Below are 17268 nucleotides of genomic sequence, written 5' to 3'. Positions count from 1 at the left end.
AATTATAAAGAGAAATGAAGTTATAGTACATACTACAACATGGATGAACATTGAAGACATTATGAGTGAAATAGACACCAAAGGACAAAATATTATTCCATTTACATGAAATGTGCAGAATATGCAAATGCAGAGACACCAAGGTTTATTAGTCCTTATCAGGGGCTGGGGAAAAGGGGAAATGGGGAGTTATTGCTTAATGGGTATAATTTCTGTTTGAAGTGATAAAAAATTTTTAAAATACAATGAGAATACAACGAATGAATTTATACACTTACAATGGTTAAAATGGGGAAGTTTACATTACATGTAGTTTACCAGTATTTTAAAAATTCAGCTATAGAAAACAACCAAATTATATCTAGTCAGTTCACAGAAAACAAAATATAAGTTCATAGAAAGCAAAATACAAGTAACTTCAAAAAATTATGCAGCCTTTGTTGTAAAAACTTAAAAATGGGATACCATTTTTGTTGTTTTAAAATAGATTTTATTTTTAGAGAAGTTTGTTTACAGAAAAAATGTACATAAAGTACAGAGTCCTCCTGTACCTGCTCCTACACCCACAGTGCTTCTCCTATTAACATCTTTCATTTCTGTGGTGTGTGGTGTATTTTTTACAATTAGCAAGTCAATATTGATACATTATTTTGAACTAAAGATTATGTCAGGGTTCACTCTTTGTGTTGTAGTGTTATGGGTTTTGAGAAATGCATAATGTCATGTGTCCACCATTACCATATCCTATGGAATAATTTCATTGCCCTAAAAATCCCTGTGCTCCACCTATTCATTCTTCCTCCCTTCAGAGATCTTTGTCTGAGATGTGGACATATGGGAGTTGATTGGGTTGGTGGTTGAAGCCAAGAACATGAGTGGCTATAACACCTTTTCAAACGAGTTTAAACATGAGGATTGTGAAAAGGGTGAAAGCTAGCCAGAAGAGGGTCCAATTAGGTTGGAAAGATGCTGATATTGATACTAAGGGCAAATAAGAGACAGGACATACAGAAGATACTGGAGACAGTAAGTGATTGACGATATGACGGATCAAAAAAGAAGGGAGGGAACCCAGAGATGATGAGACTGCCAAACTGTTCACTTAGAAGCAAAGTATGGAGTGGATGGGTATGGGAGCAAAAACTTGTAAGGAGAGACATGAAACTGAGGAAGTCTATGCCTGATTGCCTCTATATGTATGCACATATTTATTCATTAAAAATTGAGTTCTTATGACTTACAGACATCAGTCTCCTTCAACCCATTTTCCAACCCTCATTAATATTCCACCAATCCTGTAATACAATAGTTGAGACATTAGTTTTAAGGTTAGATACAGCTTAATGGCTTCAACTACTTACTATCTATGCCAAGTAAAATAAGAAATCCCACTTCATGTGCCAGCTGTGTCATGGAAATCTCAGATTTCTGTCCTTGTTTAGTTCTGACACCAGCCATCCACACAGGATTATCTCTCTGACTCTAGCCACTTGGGGCTAGGCCAGACCTCACAAGTTAAAAGGATACCAACCTTCATACTGCCAGACAGACACCAGCTGCAAAAGTTTAGCGGTCTGAATGACCTCCAACTTCTGATCTGGTGGCTAGAAGTCTGGGGGTTCCCTCTAACCCCCTTAGAATACCAGACTCAAGATCAGGGGCACCCAGTCCCCTTACTTCTGAGTTTCCTTTCAGTTCAATTCACTGGAATGACTCACAGAATTAAAAGGCCATCCCTATAATGACGCTTTAATACCACAAAAAACAATACATATTTAGAGATGTATGTGGTGAATTCTGGGAAAGTCCCAGCACAGAGTTTCCATGTCCCTAGGACATGCTACCCTCCACATGGATGGATGTTTCTCACCAACTGGGAAGTTACCTTAAGGCTCCAACTTCCACGCTTTTATTGGCCAGTCCTGTAAGATAAGCTAAATTATGCCTCAAGGGGTTAATATTAGTCCACCAGGTGGTCTGTCTAATCTTACCCACCCTCACTGATTAGCCTTTGCTGCAGTCCGACTCTTAGGAACCTTGAACAAAGGCCAAACTGCTTTCTGCAAGGTGCTTCATCAACTTACAGTTAGCAATTCTGAAAATATGTATATTCTAAGATTCAGCAAATATGTGTTGTGGGTAATGAAACCAGAAGTATTACTGTTGGAGAAAGGAGTAATATATAAAGAGTAAAATGAACCCTGTAGTAGACTAGAATCAGAGATATAGATATCACCTTGTGGTTTTAAATATATATCTACATATAAAAATAAATAGTATGAGTCTTTGTATATCTAAACTCATACACATACATTTCCTAGATCTTTCTTCTTTGAGGGCCCAGTAGCAATAAGCATGCCTAAATGCTCAGATCTTTGTTTCTAAATATCATTCTCCAACAAAAGGAACCAAGGTTTCTTGGAGAAAAGTCTGATTCCAGACCACAGGCAAGAAAAGGACAAGGTAAGCATTGAACACTGGTAAAAGGAATGTACAAATTATAACGGGAATATTTTTTTTAAAAAAAGGAACCTATTTAAGGGAGCTCCCAATAACCAAACCTGGGACTATTTGAGCAAGAAACGGAATTAAAAAAGTAATATGCATTAGCCTATACTGTTACAAACAGTTTAATAAAGGGGAGAGAAGAGGAAGGTACTACTTTCAGAATTCCAATTAATAAATGTAGCAGAAATGATTGGAACAACAGACCATTTGGTAAACACCACAGTAATGATAATCATAGGTAATAATTATCAATGGACACCAAAATTTGTAGGACAAAAATACAAAGAAAAACAAAATATATGCAGTCTCAAAGTATCGTCCTATGAAAAACTTACCAATTATAAAGGATAAAAGAATTAACTTTACAATAGGAAAAAAATGGAAAAAAATGTGTTAAATATGAAAACAAAATACTCAAAGCATATACAAGACCAGTGTGTTTAACTGTATGCAAATAACATCAATTAAAAACATTAATATATAAAACCACATTTGCTCAAGGCTATTCCCTGCAGCCTTACTTGTAATAGCCAAAGACTTTAAGAAAGTAACAAATACTGAGGACAGCCCCACAGTTACAATGAAACTGTCATTTTTCCCAAAGGCACAAAATAGCTCTAATGACCCCTTCTTTAAATTAGTATTGCTTTGTTACTCACCAAGAAACTTTGTTCTTCAATAGCAGACTTTCAAAAAATTGTTTGAAATTATAGCAGTAAGGATGAAACACTCCAGTGTTGAGACAGACTAGTCTCTCCACTGTCAGTTCGTATATGTCAAGTGAGGTGTGAGGAATGACTAAAGGCTTTCCTACATCCCTTACACTCATGAGGCCTATCCACTGTGAATTCTTCTATGTGTAGTAAGGTGTGAGGAACACCAAAAGGTTTTCCCACATTCCTTACATTTATAAGGCCTCTTTGCACTGTGAGTCCTTATATGTGTAGTGAGGTGTGAGAGCTGAACAAAGGCTTTCCCACATTCCTTACATTCATAAGGCCTCTCTCCGCTGTGAGTCCTTATATGTGTAATGAGGGCTGAGGAACAACTAAAGGCTTTCCCACATTCCTTACATTCATAAGGCCTCTCTCCACTGTGAGTCCTTACATGTGTAACGAGGGCTGAGGAACAACTAAAGGCTTTCCCACATTCTTTACATTCATAAGGCCTCTCTCCACTGTGAGTCCTTCTATGTGCAGTGAGGTGTGAGAGCTGAATAAAGGCTTTTCCACATTCCTTACATTCATAAGGTCTCTCTCCACTGTGAGTTCTTATATGTGTAGTGAGGGCTGAGGAACAACTAAAGGCTTTCCCACATTCCTTACACTCATAAGGCCTCTCACCACTATGAATTTTTATGTGTTCAGAGAGGGAATAGGAACGACTAAAGGTTTTCCCACATTTCTTGCACTCATAAGGCCTCTCTCCACTGTGAGTTCTTATATGCGTAGTAAGGGCTGAGGAACAACTAAAGGCTTTCCCACATTGCTTACACTCATAAGGCCTCACTCCATTGTGAGTTCTTATGTGTTCAGAGAGGTAATAGGAACAACTAAAAGTTTTCCCACATTCCTTACATTCATAAAGTTTCTCTCCACTGTGAGTTCTTTTATGCCTAGTTAGGACTGAGGGATAACTAAAGGCTTTCCCACACTGCTTACATTCATAAGGCCTTTCTCCACTGTGAGTTTTTATATGTGAAGTGAGGTTTGAGGAACAACTAAAGGCTTTCCCACATTCCTTACATTCATAAGGCCTCTCTCCACTGTGAGTTCTTATATGTTTAGTGAGGTGTGAGGAATACCTAAAAGCTTTCCCACATTCCTTACATTCATGAGGTCTCACTCCACTGTGAGTTCTTATATGTTGAGTGCGAGATGAAGCCTGACTAAATGCTTTCCCACATTCCTTACATTCGTAAGGCTTCTCTCCACTGTGAGTTCTTGTATGTGTAGTAAGGGCTGAGGAACGACTATAGGCTTTCCCACATTGCTTACACTCATAAGGTCTCTCTCCACTGTGAGTTCTTGTGTGTTGAGTGAGGGATAAGGTCTCACTAAAGGCTTTCCTACATTCCTTACGTTCATAAGGCTTATTTCTGTTGTGAAACTTTTTATGTAACATGAGGGATGATGGACAGCTATAGGTTTTACAACATTCTTTACATACATGCTTATGATTTCTCACATGTATCCAAAAGGATGAGAAACTACAGAAATCTTTCCCACATTTGTTACATTCATAGCAATTCTCACCAGTGAGTGTTGTCACAGGATTCTTAAGGGCTAAGACACAAGTGAAGTCCTTCCCACATATCTTACATTTATGGCATTTCTTTCCATTAAGAGTTCTCATAGGAGTGGTTCGGTGAGAGGGACAAAGGCAGGCTTCTCCAGACTCCTTACACTGATAAGTATTGCATCCAGTGTGAGATCTAGTCTGATGTTTTTGTGATGAGTGATCCATGAAGGCTTTTCCACACTCACAGCATTCAAAAACATTTACTTCTGGAGGATTTCTTTTTATCACAGTAAGATCTTGAATCCAGCTTAAGGTTTTCCCACACTGATTGTCTTCATTACTTTCACAGAGGTTCTTTACTGTATGATTTCTGTTAAAAATAGGCAACATGCTGTTGAAAATAAATTTGTTTCCATTTCACCATTACTAATCACAGGGAACATGCATGGTGTTTGCCTGACTTGTCTCATGTTTCATAGGTTCAATCATTCAGCAGAAATACTATCATTACTATCACTGTTTTTCTCAAACATGAGGTTTTCTGATAATTGTGTCCAAGTGAAATGTTTCAAATACTTGATATCTGACTCATATTTATGAAAATGGTGTACTGTGAACATTCTCTGAACACATAATTTTATAGCGAGGTTTATATATATGAATATATACGTAATATATATTAGAATAAACCTGCTGCCGTCGAGTTGATCCCGACTCACAGCAATCCTATATAAACAAACATATATGTGTGTATTTTAATGTCATGACACCATAGGACTTTCTCCTGAGGCACTGTTTTCTCTTGTTTCTATGACACTCACCTCAAATGTCTCCCCTGGTTTTTATGCTGATCTGTACTGCTACGCCATTCGAAGATTTCTCCTAACACGTAGGACCAGGTGTTATTCTTCATGAATTGCACCATTATATGTTCACTGGATAACCTTTCTCCATCATTAAGGTTTCGAGAGACTGACCCAATAATTCAAGTTGAGGTTCACAATATGAAACAAGAATGGAATTATTAGGGGAAAAAAGGCTGCTGTGAACAAAGAAAGACTTAGCCACATTTCACTGATTTAGCACTTTGGCAACGGTTAAAAAGCAATTTACTAGGAAAGACTTCCATGAGAATTGAGAGTGATGGTAACACAAATGTAACTAGGAGAGCTAAGTAGAAAGATACTAGACACAAAACATTAAAAGACAAAAAGGGTCTTTGTGACCATAGGTATGAGAGGATTGCCAAAGTCAAAAGCTCAGGTATCTGTGAATGTGTGTCCTCAACCCAAAAAAGACTTTTTCTAGCTGACTAATTCAAATGTAGTTTCCTCCACGCAGGGCTGGTCCTTAAAAAATTCTTGCTTTCCTAGTACTTCCCAGCACAGTGGCCCTGAACAAGTCCTATCTCTACTGTCCTTGGATCTTTCCCTTGCTTCTCTGGGAAAACAAATGGGTATGGCTGACATGGTGCTCATGGAGAAATGCATATCATGAGGGAAGACACTGCAGAGGAATGACCACTTCCTTGACACTGAGCCAATACTTTGCTTTTCAGGGACTCTAAGGGTGGACAAATATGAGTATATTTGTAGCAAATAATCACATCAAACTTGCTACACAGTAAAACACTCTAAAAGGTCCCAAACCACAAACCTCTTGGTGCCCCAAAGTGACTGCTGAGGCCAATGCTTACACTTACAACACTTAAAGAGCCTCAGAGCTTCTAATCACAAGAGAAATGAAAACTCACTTTAATACACAAAACTTTATGTTCATGAGGAAGGTAGGATATGTGAGCTCCACAGACCAAGGGACCATGCTTGTTTTATTTAACAATTTATTCCTATTCCTCAACCCAAATACTAGAGCAAAGTTAATGAGTAAAATATTTTTGTTCACTAAAGGAATAAAAAAAAAATGCCATTCTTACCTACTGTGGCCAGGTTTCTGAAGGTTTCCATCATCACATCTCTGTAGAGTTTCCTCTGAACAAGATCCAGCAAAGCCCACTCTTCCTGGCTAAAGATCACGGTCACATCCTCAACAACCACTGAGTCCTAAAACATCCCACACATTCTGGATCAGCAAGGTACCATGTACTCCAATATGTACAAGAACAAAGAGTGAGGCTGACAGTACTGGGGAACTGAGAATTCATAGGCATCTGACGCAAGGTTCTGTGTTCTACCGAGGTCTACTTAGGGTCGTCCCTTCATTAACTACATTCACTTTCTCACTGCATCCTGTCTCACAGACTACAACACACTGAAATATGTTACGTCTCCACAGTTTGATTGCAACCAATTACAGTCTCATTCCTCTCTGTGGCCTAGAATAGTTAGAAAACATAGCAGAAATTAGAGAAATGCTCTAATTCAGATCATTACTTCCTTGTGAATAAACAATTACAACACCTTCCATAAGACCCACCAGAACACTCAACAATACATAAAGCACAAGGTGTAGGCACGATGAGGTACTCACCACTAGGAAACACTGCAGAATGGCAGTTTTCCTTTTGTCCCTCACAGCCATAAGAGGACCAAAGACCTGCACAAACTGGCAACCCAAGGCCCTGAGCTGGTCATATTTTCTTGAACTCTAGATCAGGCATTGACAGACCCACCTCCGAAAAAAGAATATTCTTTTAGAGAATTATGAATTTTTACATGTCACCTACTTTTCAGAAACTCATTTGTTATCCTCCTGTTCCTTTCATAGAGACAGGCAAAGAGAATAAAAGTTAAAAAGAGCTCAGGTGAGACAGGAAACATAAGAATCCAGATCTCCCCACAATTCTAAAATTTTGAGACCTGATGCAACAGTACACCGATTATTAGTCACTGCTCCCCTCAACAAACTCATACACCCTCACTAAACACAGTCTAATGCTGTAAGATGACAAACAACACTACCTCTGCAGAAACAGGAACAGCATGCCCTTATGTTTGCTGACTGAGAAGAGGTTACAATTCCCATTTTGTAAATACTGCACATGATAAATGTAATCAATGTGACCAAGTTATCCACATAAACACTGTTGAATTGGCAAATGTTTAATATATAATTTTTACAAAAAAAGTTAATTTTGTAAGTAAGCTGAAGTACAGATAGTTTACCTGTTAAATTGCCCGTGAAGCCTAGGAAACAAGAGACTTATACACCAGCCCTCTGGAGGCTTCTCTCCAGAATTCTCTATTTGCAGCCCCTGGACGGTACACAACCATGACTACTTGATCCCTGACCAATGGAATTCTCTGGTAAGTGACCTCCGTCAAATGTAATAGCACCAATCCATTGGCTCCCTCATGTAGTGAGAAGAGAAAAAGTTGCTAAACCATACTTTGGGTGCTAAAATAGAGCACTTTAGAGTACAAGAAGACTCCTCTTATAAGGGAAGTGCTGAAGTGAGTTGTCTATGTCATTTCTAACCAATCCTGGTAGTATGGTGTCATAACAAACTTTGAGCAAGAGCCAAAATCCAAAAGCCTCCTCCACTGCAAGATACATATTTTAAAGTCATCAAAAACCATAACATTCATTATACAACATACAGTCATGCACCACATAATGTCCGTTTAGACAACATCCAACCACATATATGCCCGTGATCCCATAAAGTTATAATAGAGTTCAGAAATCCTGATCAGAAAACAGGACATAGCATACATAACTGGACATAGTGGACACAACAGCTTTCCATACACAACATATATACAGTTTGTAACTAATGTCAAATGTTTGTATTAGTATATATGATGTACCTTTCTATGCATAAAAAAATTAAAGAAACATTTCCAGAGACACTAAAATATCTTTAACATAATAATACAGTAATAATAACGTTTTGATGCACCTTGCAAAGTCCAAAAACAAAAACCAAACCCGTTGCCGTCGAGTGGATTCTGCCTCATAGCAACCCTATAGAACAGAGTAGAATGCCCCCATAGGGTTTCCAAGGAGTGGCTGGTGGATTCAAACTGCTGACCTTTTGACTAACAGCCAAGCTCTTAACCACTGCGCCACCAGGGCTCCCATCGCAAAGTAGCGCCCATTTATTACCAACTATTGTATGAATTCTAATTTTCAATATAATAGCCTTTACAGGGGTTGCTTTGTAACTACAGGTTGTACATTAGTCAGATGTTGCAACCTGGGGACGGTCTGTATATATTGTTTTCACACAACATCCCAATCACATAACGTCTATTTCACAGAATGTATAATGGACGTTAAGTGATGCATGACTATAGTAATTATAAAATGTTCCATGTATTGAGCAACTATGATTTGTAAAAAGTTTTCAACACACTAGTTCATTTATATCTCATGACTCTCCTAGTTGCCAGGTGGAAGTCCTAGGTTCTGCTCGGTGTGACTCATATTGGCCAATAAACGAGAGACTGAGGTAGGAGAGTAGTAGAAAGGCGCCTTTATTTCATTGCACAAGGGAAAGGAAGACAGTCGGAGCTGCTGTCGCCAAGACTGCTCAGTGAGGGTGAGGGGAAAGATTACTTTTAAGGGGTTTTACAAGTAGGAAGTTCACACAAGTTGCATCAGCAACATTCTTAATCATACTACACAGGTGCAATGGGATTTACATATAACTTCATGCATCACCAGGATTTTAATATAAGATTATGGAGCATGCTAGGCAAAAGAAACACGATTCTAATTCAAAGCTGTGGGTGGGAGGGTAAGCAAAGGAAACAGGATTCTAATGCAAAGCTGTGGGGCGAGCTAAGCACGCTGCTTGAGGCAGCGGAATTTTCTGCAGCCTGGAGACCTCCGTCTTATCCTAAGCAGATATTACTTAAAACAGTTCATAGCTGAGTAAAGTTAGAGACAATCAATCAATCACATGCTCCATGTTGCCCACATGGAACGTTGCAGAGCCAGGGTCAGAATGCAGGTCAATTTGTCTTTGAAATCTAAATTCCTGACAAACACATTTCTGTTCATATGTATGTATACAGCCTTGTTATTCTATTATTCTCCAATAACACCATGGATGATCTAGAGCCCTGCTGGACAAGTGGAGACAAAGGAAACATCCTATTCAGTCACACAACTCAGAGCTACTTCTCCTGGCAAAATCCCTGTCTCAAACAAGATTTCTTCTCTTCAGACTCTTAACTGTGCTACCTTCATTTACTAAAATTAATTTAGGTAATATTGACACAGCGCCTACTTCATGTTCACAAAGCAGATATGCAATGAACAAAACAAATATCTGGATGAGCATGGATTGTAAGTTCTTTCAGTGTGGACAATAAATTTAAATATATATATGGTATCAAGTGGGAATACATTCTATGGAAAACGCAGCACAGTAAAGAGATAAGCAGCAAGTAACACAAGCATATTTATCTTTAGTAAGTTAGCGCAGGGGACAAAATCATCATTTTAGAAAACATTACCTAGTGAAACCCGGCTTGGTAAGAGTAAAAGATACCACATTTTCAATTCTAAAAACTTAGAAACAGACCATGATGTTTTGCAAACACTCATATATATTTCACATGCTCATTGACTTCAACAAGTCCCAACATAGAGACACAGGAATCAAATGGCTCTACAGACCTTCATGCCCAGGAAAAGACACATTGCTTATAAATTGAAAAGAAAAAGTCACTAGCAGTAGGCTAAACATATAAATTTGGGAAACTGGAAAAACAAAAGCAGCATAAATGAACAGTATGAAGAAAGTAACATGAAAATAAAGACCATACTAATGACACAAAACACAAATGAAGACTTTCAGTTTCTGGTCTGATATATGAGGAGCTTGGAAGTCATTGCTCCTGCCCTCAAAATAAAATATCTGAACATACTGAACTCAAGAAAATTGAGGTCGCAGGGTAAATTGCTGCCCCAAAACTGGAGGGACACATAAGCAGTTACAGAGAATCATACCAGAGCACCTAGGAGCAGAAACCACCTCTAGGATCAGTATCAGCGTAGGAAAACTTAAAATGCAATTGACAAACTGCTGGAGACTCAATGTGGACAAACTTCAGGGTCAAAAAATGCCAGGGAGGCCCAATATTAGGGGGACCCACATAGTTTTATGAGTTCTACCTGCAGGAACCCTATCAGTTCCTCAGTGTCACCATCAGAGAAAAAACTCATTGTGTTTCCTTTCAGTAGGGGGAAGAGGAAAAGCAGCCATTTCTAAAATTTCCCAGAGGATTCTGTTCTCTCTGATAAGGCCTGCCCTCAAGGGAACTTATTTAACCAGAGTCTAACTTATCTACAGTAATGAAATACCCAACTCTAGCCCCATCTAGGCTTCCGGTCTCAACAAAGTGGGTAGGGGAGAAGCAGAAAAGCACTTGTCCTGTCACGCCAGGGGCACGAGCTCACTAAAAGACTGAGATTTAATCACTGGGTTATACCAGGCTTCCCATTTGTCCACACCTTACCGCTGCATCAATAGGGCTCTCATATAATAACAAGATTACAACAGAAAGAACTCCAAGTCTCAGACCTGATTTAAGAAGTTACTATGAAACCCAAACACAATAGGGATGAAGAAAGCAAGAACATCAGAGCAAATGACACCTACAGCAAACACAACCTAACTTCTAGCCAGATAAACATGAAACCTCACACTAAAACCTATTTATCTCGTTTCCTTTTACTTAGTACATAATCTCCCAACTTTCAACATAATACTACTAGGAACACTAAAGATAAAAATACAACTTGAAGAGACAGAGCAAGCATCAAAATCTTTCTAAGATACAGCACCAATTTTGGAATTATCAGACCAAAAATTCCAAATAACTATAATTAACATGCCAGGGTAATGTAAGCAGAGAGACGGAAACTGTAACAAAGGAACCAAAGGAAATTCTAGAAATCAAAAAACACTGTAACAAAAATGAAGAATGCCTTTAACAAGCTCATCAAATGACAGGACAAGGCCAAGGAAAGAATCTGTGAGCTTGAAAATATGTTAACAGAAACTCTCAAAGCTGAAATGCAAAGAGAAAAAAGAATGAAAAAAAATGGAAAAGAATATCCAAGAAGTGTGGGACAATTACTAAAGATGGGCCATCTATGTATTGAGAACACCAGAAAGGAAAGACAGTAGAAACGAACAGAATATTTGAGTTAATAATGGCTGAGAAATTTAGAAAATGAATGATGCACAACAAACCAAAGATTTAGGAACTTCAGGGAACACCAAGCAGGATAAATACCAAAACACTTAGATGTAGTGCTATCATATTCAAATTGTACATCAAAGAGAAAATATTGAAAGAAGCCAGAAGAGGGAAAAATCACCTTCCTACTGAACAGCATGGTTAAGAATTGTATTAGACTTGTATTAAGAAAAAAATCAAGCAAGGAGAGAGTGGTATGAAATATTTAGTGTTGGGGTGGGGGGAAATGACTAAACCAGAATTCTGTATCAAGCAAAATTATCCTTCAAAAAGGAAGGAGAGGAATGTGGAGAAACTGGAACCATCATCAACGGCTCATGGGAATGCAAAATGGTACAGCCACAGTGGATAACTTGGGCAGTTCCTCAAAAAGTTGATTACAGAACTATGATATGACCCAGCAATCACATTCCTAGGCAAATCCCAAAAGAAAAGCAGAAAATCAAACAGGAATCAGTACACCAATATTCACTGCAGCACTATTCACAATAGGCAAAATATGTGAACAACCTGAATACCCATCAACAGATGAATGGGTGAACAAAATACAGTATATTCATACAATGGAATATGTCTTAGCTATGAAGGGAAATGAAGTCCTGATAGATGCCAGAACATAAATGAACTCTGAAAACATTATGCTAAGTGAAATAATTCAGTCACATAAGGACAAATACTGTACAATCCTACTTATATGAAATAGGCAAATGTATAGTGACCAAACTTATTAGTGTTTACCAGTGATAGGGAAGAGGGAGAAAAGGGGGTTCATTGCATAGGGGGTACTAAGTTTGTTACTGGTGGTGGAATAAACTGGGAAGATAGTGATAACAGTTGCACAGCAGATGAACATAATGTCACTATATTACTGTTGTTCTTCAGTTGTCATCAAGTCAGTTACGATTCATGGTGACCCTGTGTGTGCACAGGAGAACTGCTCCATAGTTTTCAAAGCTGTGACTCTGTGGAAACAAATCACCAGGCCTATCCTCCGAGGAACCTGTAGAGGGTTCGAACTTCCAACCTTTCAAGTAGCAGTCGAGCGCTTAACCATTTTCACCACCCCATTAAATTATTCATGAAAAAATCGTTGAATTGGCAAATGTTTTGTTATATATATTTTTATTATAATTAAAATTTTTTAAAAAAAGAATGAAGGAGAAATAAGGACATTTCCAGATAAATATGGACGAAATTGGTCACCGGTAGAACTTCCTTGCAAATGGTAAAAGTAGTTCTTCCGAGAGAAGGAAAATGATATGGTTCAGTAACTTGGATCTATGCTTAAGAAAAGGGAGAGCATTAGACAATGAATTAAATAAAGGTAACTTAAAATCTTTTTTCTTATTTCTAATTGGTCTAAAAATTTAGTTTGTTGAAAATAATAATAGCAAAAATATATTACATAATTACAGTTTATGGATAAGTAAAATGAACAACAACAATGTTACAGAGACAGGAGGAAGGAATTGAGAATACAGTTATAAGGTACTTGTACTACCCATGAAGTCACATAGTGTTCCCTGAAAGTGGACTGGGATAGTGGTAAATCTATATTGCAATCTCTAGAGCAACCACTAAAAGAAAAACAAAAAAAGGAAATCTGATGTACTAAGAGGGGAGAATACAGAATCATACATAAAGCTCAACTAAAACCAGAGAAGGTAGAAAAAGACTGAAAAACAAAAAGAAAACAAGGGCAATGAATAGAAAACACAAACATGATAAAGAGCCCCAGTGGCACAGTGGTTAAGTGCTTGGCTGCTAAACCGAAAGGCTGGCGGTTCGAATCCACCAGCCCATCTGTGGGAGAAAGATGTGACAATCTGCTTCCATAAGATTACAGCTTTGGAAACCCTATATGGCAGTTCTACTCTTTCCTATAGGGTCACTACGAGTCGGAATAGACTTTACGGCAACAGGTATCACTCTTTACAAGAGCAAAAATTAATTAGATAAAGACATGGAATGAATAAAATACATATCAATACTTTTGAAGAATAAAAAGTTGTAAAATGCATAAGTATTTCCTAGTAAATTTGAACATGGCTATAGTCTACAACTCAGCCATTTTCCCTCATTGCACAGTAATTGTTCAGGAGCACATGGAGCCTGGAAAGAGAATAAATAGAAGAGCAGCAATATTCACAAGAGCAAAAATTACACCTTAACTACCCAAATTCTATAATCTCTACTAAACCAAACCAAACCTGCTACCATCGAGTCAATTCTGACTCATCGCGACCTTGTAGGACAGAGTACAACTGCTCCATAGGGTTTCCAAGGAGCAGGTGGTAGATTTGAATTGCCGACCTTTTGGTTAATAGCCGAGCTCTTAACCCCTGAGCCACCAGGGCTCTGTAATCTCTAAAAGGGGTAGGTAAACTGTGCCCCATTCATACAATGGGAACATACATACACAGGCACATGGGCACACTAGAGCTACAGATACAAACATGTATGAAACTCCAAAGCAAACATCCTGAGGAAACAATTACTGAAGAACTCATATAGAGCAATAATTGAATTTACAGAAAGCTAAAAAGAGGCAAAACTAAACCATTTAGAGTTTATAGTTTAAGATGGGTGAAGCAGCTATAATAATTGTAATAATATTGCTAATAATCACAAACTTCTAAATACAAATAGTAATCTCCAGCAGGAGAAGATGAGATCAGGGTGAGACACACTGGGAGGCCATAAAAACTGATCAAGGTCTATTTATTATCAGCAACTCAGATTACCATTTAAATTATACAGAAGTTTATGCACTCCTTGTTTATAACAGACAATATAAAGAATAATGCATTATTTAAAACACAAAAAAGTAATTTTCATATATTAATTTTATAAAGTCATGTGAAAACCTCTTTATTTTAATTCTACTTAGTTCAGACATTTTAATTTTACTTATCTTAGTTCAGACGGGCTTCTATACACAAACTATTGATACCTGGGTCTTATAAATTCATATTTGTATTCACTAAAATAAACATTGTAAAAGCAAAATAATGGCCACAATCCAAGTGTACATTCATGGCAATACAGTTAAAACCAAACAAACAAACAAACAAAAAAACTAAGTCAATCGTATGTACTACTCTGGAGTTTTATAAGAATTTAGATTTAAGCTCTCTATGTATTGTTATGAAAAGATCACCAGGATAATCTGTTCATTAAAAAGAGTAAATTCCAGAAAAAAACAGGACTTCCAGCAACACGGCGCTCTACGCAGAAGCACCACACCGTCCATCCACAGCAAAGATCCGAAAAACTAAGCCAGAGAAAACAGCAATCCTTGAACCGTAAACATCAAATGAAGACATAAAGAACTCAGCCAAACACCAAATGGAATAAGAAACTGACAGAAAACAGACAGCGAGGAGACATACATGCAGAGGTCCTCTATCAGCTAACGCAGCACAGATCCGCCATCTTGGACTCCTATCAGAGACCAGCAAACAGGGGCTACGAGAAAGCAGCTTCACAGAGCTTCCAGCAGGAGACAAAACCGGTAATTTGCGATATACGCTTTCCCACCCCCCACCCTTCTTCACCCCTACTCGGCCTCCTCTGCTTCCCGCGGCCACAGTCTCTTGGCCAGGAAGCACCAGCTGCTTGGATTCCACCCGCCCGCACCAGCCGACTCCCTGGGTGCCATTTGTTGGCTGCTGGGGTTGCTTTTTTCCGCTTCTTTTGATTTCTTCCTTACCTCTCACCACCTCCCCTCCTTTCGCTCAAATACCTGGCTCCGACTGCCATCTTTGTTTCTTCCTGAGGGGCTCTGGAGCTCCGCTCGCGTGTGGAACTGCTTCCCAGTCCATGCTGCCACGCTGGTGGGATCCCGGGGTTTTTTTATTTGTTTCTTTTGAATTGTTTTCTTTTGCTTTTCTCAAGTTGGGAGCCCGTTCTGGCCAGGCACGGCTGTGCAGCTTGGGACCTAACCCCTCAGCTTGCGCAGACTCACAGAGAGATCCCTGAGAGCATTTCTTTTCTTGTGAGGTTTTTTTTTTTTTCTGTTTTTTTGGCAGTTTTTCTTTTTTTTGAATTTGTTTTCTTTTCTTTTCCCCCTTTCCTTTTTTGTCTTTCTTCATTACTCAGTTTCTCATCTTTCTATACCTTCCTTTTCTTCGTGTCCCCTGAATAACTGGCACTGAGTGACACCTCTACACCTTGCCAGGCTGTACTTCAACACCTGGGAACAACTTCCCCAGACCTCGTAGCCACACCGGTGGGATCCCATGGAGCTTTTCTTTTTCCTTTCCAATTTTTATTTATTCATTCTTTTTTTCTTCTTCTTCCCCTTTTGTTTTTCTCCATTTCATAGTTTCTCATCTCTCCATTCCAAAGGCAAGCTCCCCTAGCACTCTGTATGTTTTTGGCTCCTGTTCCTCTCTCCTCTCTCCCACACCCATCTTAGCTCCACACATCACTATCTCCCCCCCGCATCCTGCCCACCTGCACTGTGCGCTTAACATCACACCACCAACCAGCACAGGCACAGCCTACCGGAACCTGCCCTGCACTGATTACCAACCTGCCCTGGTGGCTGTAGTAAGTGCCACAAACAACCCATCCCAGCAACTCCTCTTCAGCTAGACCGGCCCAGCTGTACCATATCTGAGCAACTGACCCTGCCAATTGGAGAAGGAGGTGAAAAGTATCGTGCCCACAGACGAACAACAAAGAACACACAGCCCGCCTGCTCAGACATAGCCAAATTTTTAAAAAAGGACAAAACAAACAAATCTACAATCAATAAATGAGAAAAATAACTACTGAATGCCCCGAAGACGGCAGACAATATCAAAACATTTACACAAACAGGACAGGATGGTTCCCGTAGGCATCCAAAATAAAATACCAGATGACTTTACAGTACAAGAAAAGGCACTAGAACTACCTGATAGGGAATTCAAATCTCTAATACTCAGAATTATCCAAGAGTTGAAGCAAAAAGCAACAAAAATGAGGAAAAAATAGTCAATCACAAAAGGACAAATATTGTATGAGACCTCTATTGTAAAAACCCATGAAAAAGTTCACACACAAAAAGTAACAATCTTTGTCGGTTACCAGGGATGGGAGGGGTGGGGGAGAAATATTAACTGGGCAATAGATAAGTGGTATCTTGGGTGAAGGGTGAGAGTACACAAAACTGGGGAAACTAGCATAACTTGTACAAGGAAAGGTCATGGAAGCCCCACAGACACATCCAAACTCCCTAAGGGACTGAATCGCTGGGCAGAGGGCTGTGGGGACCATGGTCTCAGGGAACATCTAGCTCATTTGACATAACACAGTTGATAAAGACAATGTTCTACATTCTACCTTGGTGAGTAGC

The 17268-nt window shown here is 38.9% G+C and overlaps 1 protein-coding gene across 1 annotated transcript; it reads right to left on the bottom strand.

The window, feature by feature from the left end:
- Nucleotides 1-369: 369 nt before the first annotated feature.
- On the bottom strand, nucleotides 370-8520 carry LOC101348125 (zinc finger protein 14-like). The gene is given in 3 exon segments (XM_023739406.1): nucleotides 370-5119; nucleotides 5571-5721; nucleotides 6683-8520. Coding segments are annotated over 3 exon segments (2073 nt in total). The 5' UTR covers nucleotides 6828-8520; the 3' UTR covers nucleotides 370-3342.
- Between the last annotated feature and the right edge of the window lie 8748 nt (nucleotides 8521-17268).

Source organism: Trichechus manatus, unplaced genomic scaffold (assembly GCF_000243295.1).
Source record: "Trichechus manatus latirostris isolate Lorelei unplaced genomic scaffold, TriManLat1.0 scaffold00133, whole genome shotgun sequence".
Classification (NCBI taxonomy): Eukaryota; Metazoa; Chordata; class Mammalia; order Sirenia; family Trichechidae; genus Trichechus; species Trichechus manatus.
The sequence above is the reverse complement of the archived record's forward strand: the minus strand, read 5'-3'. Positions and strand labels throughout refer to the sequence as shown.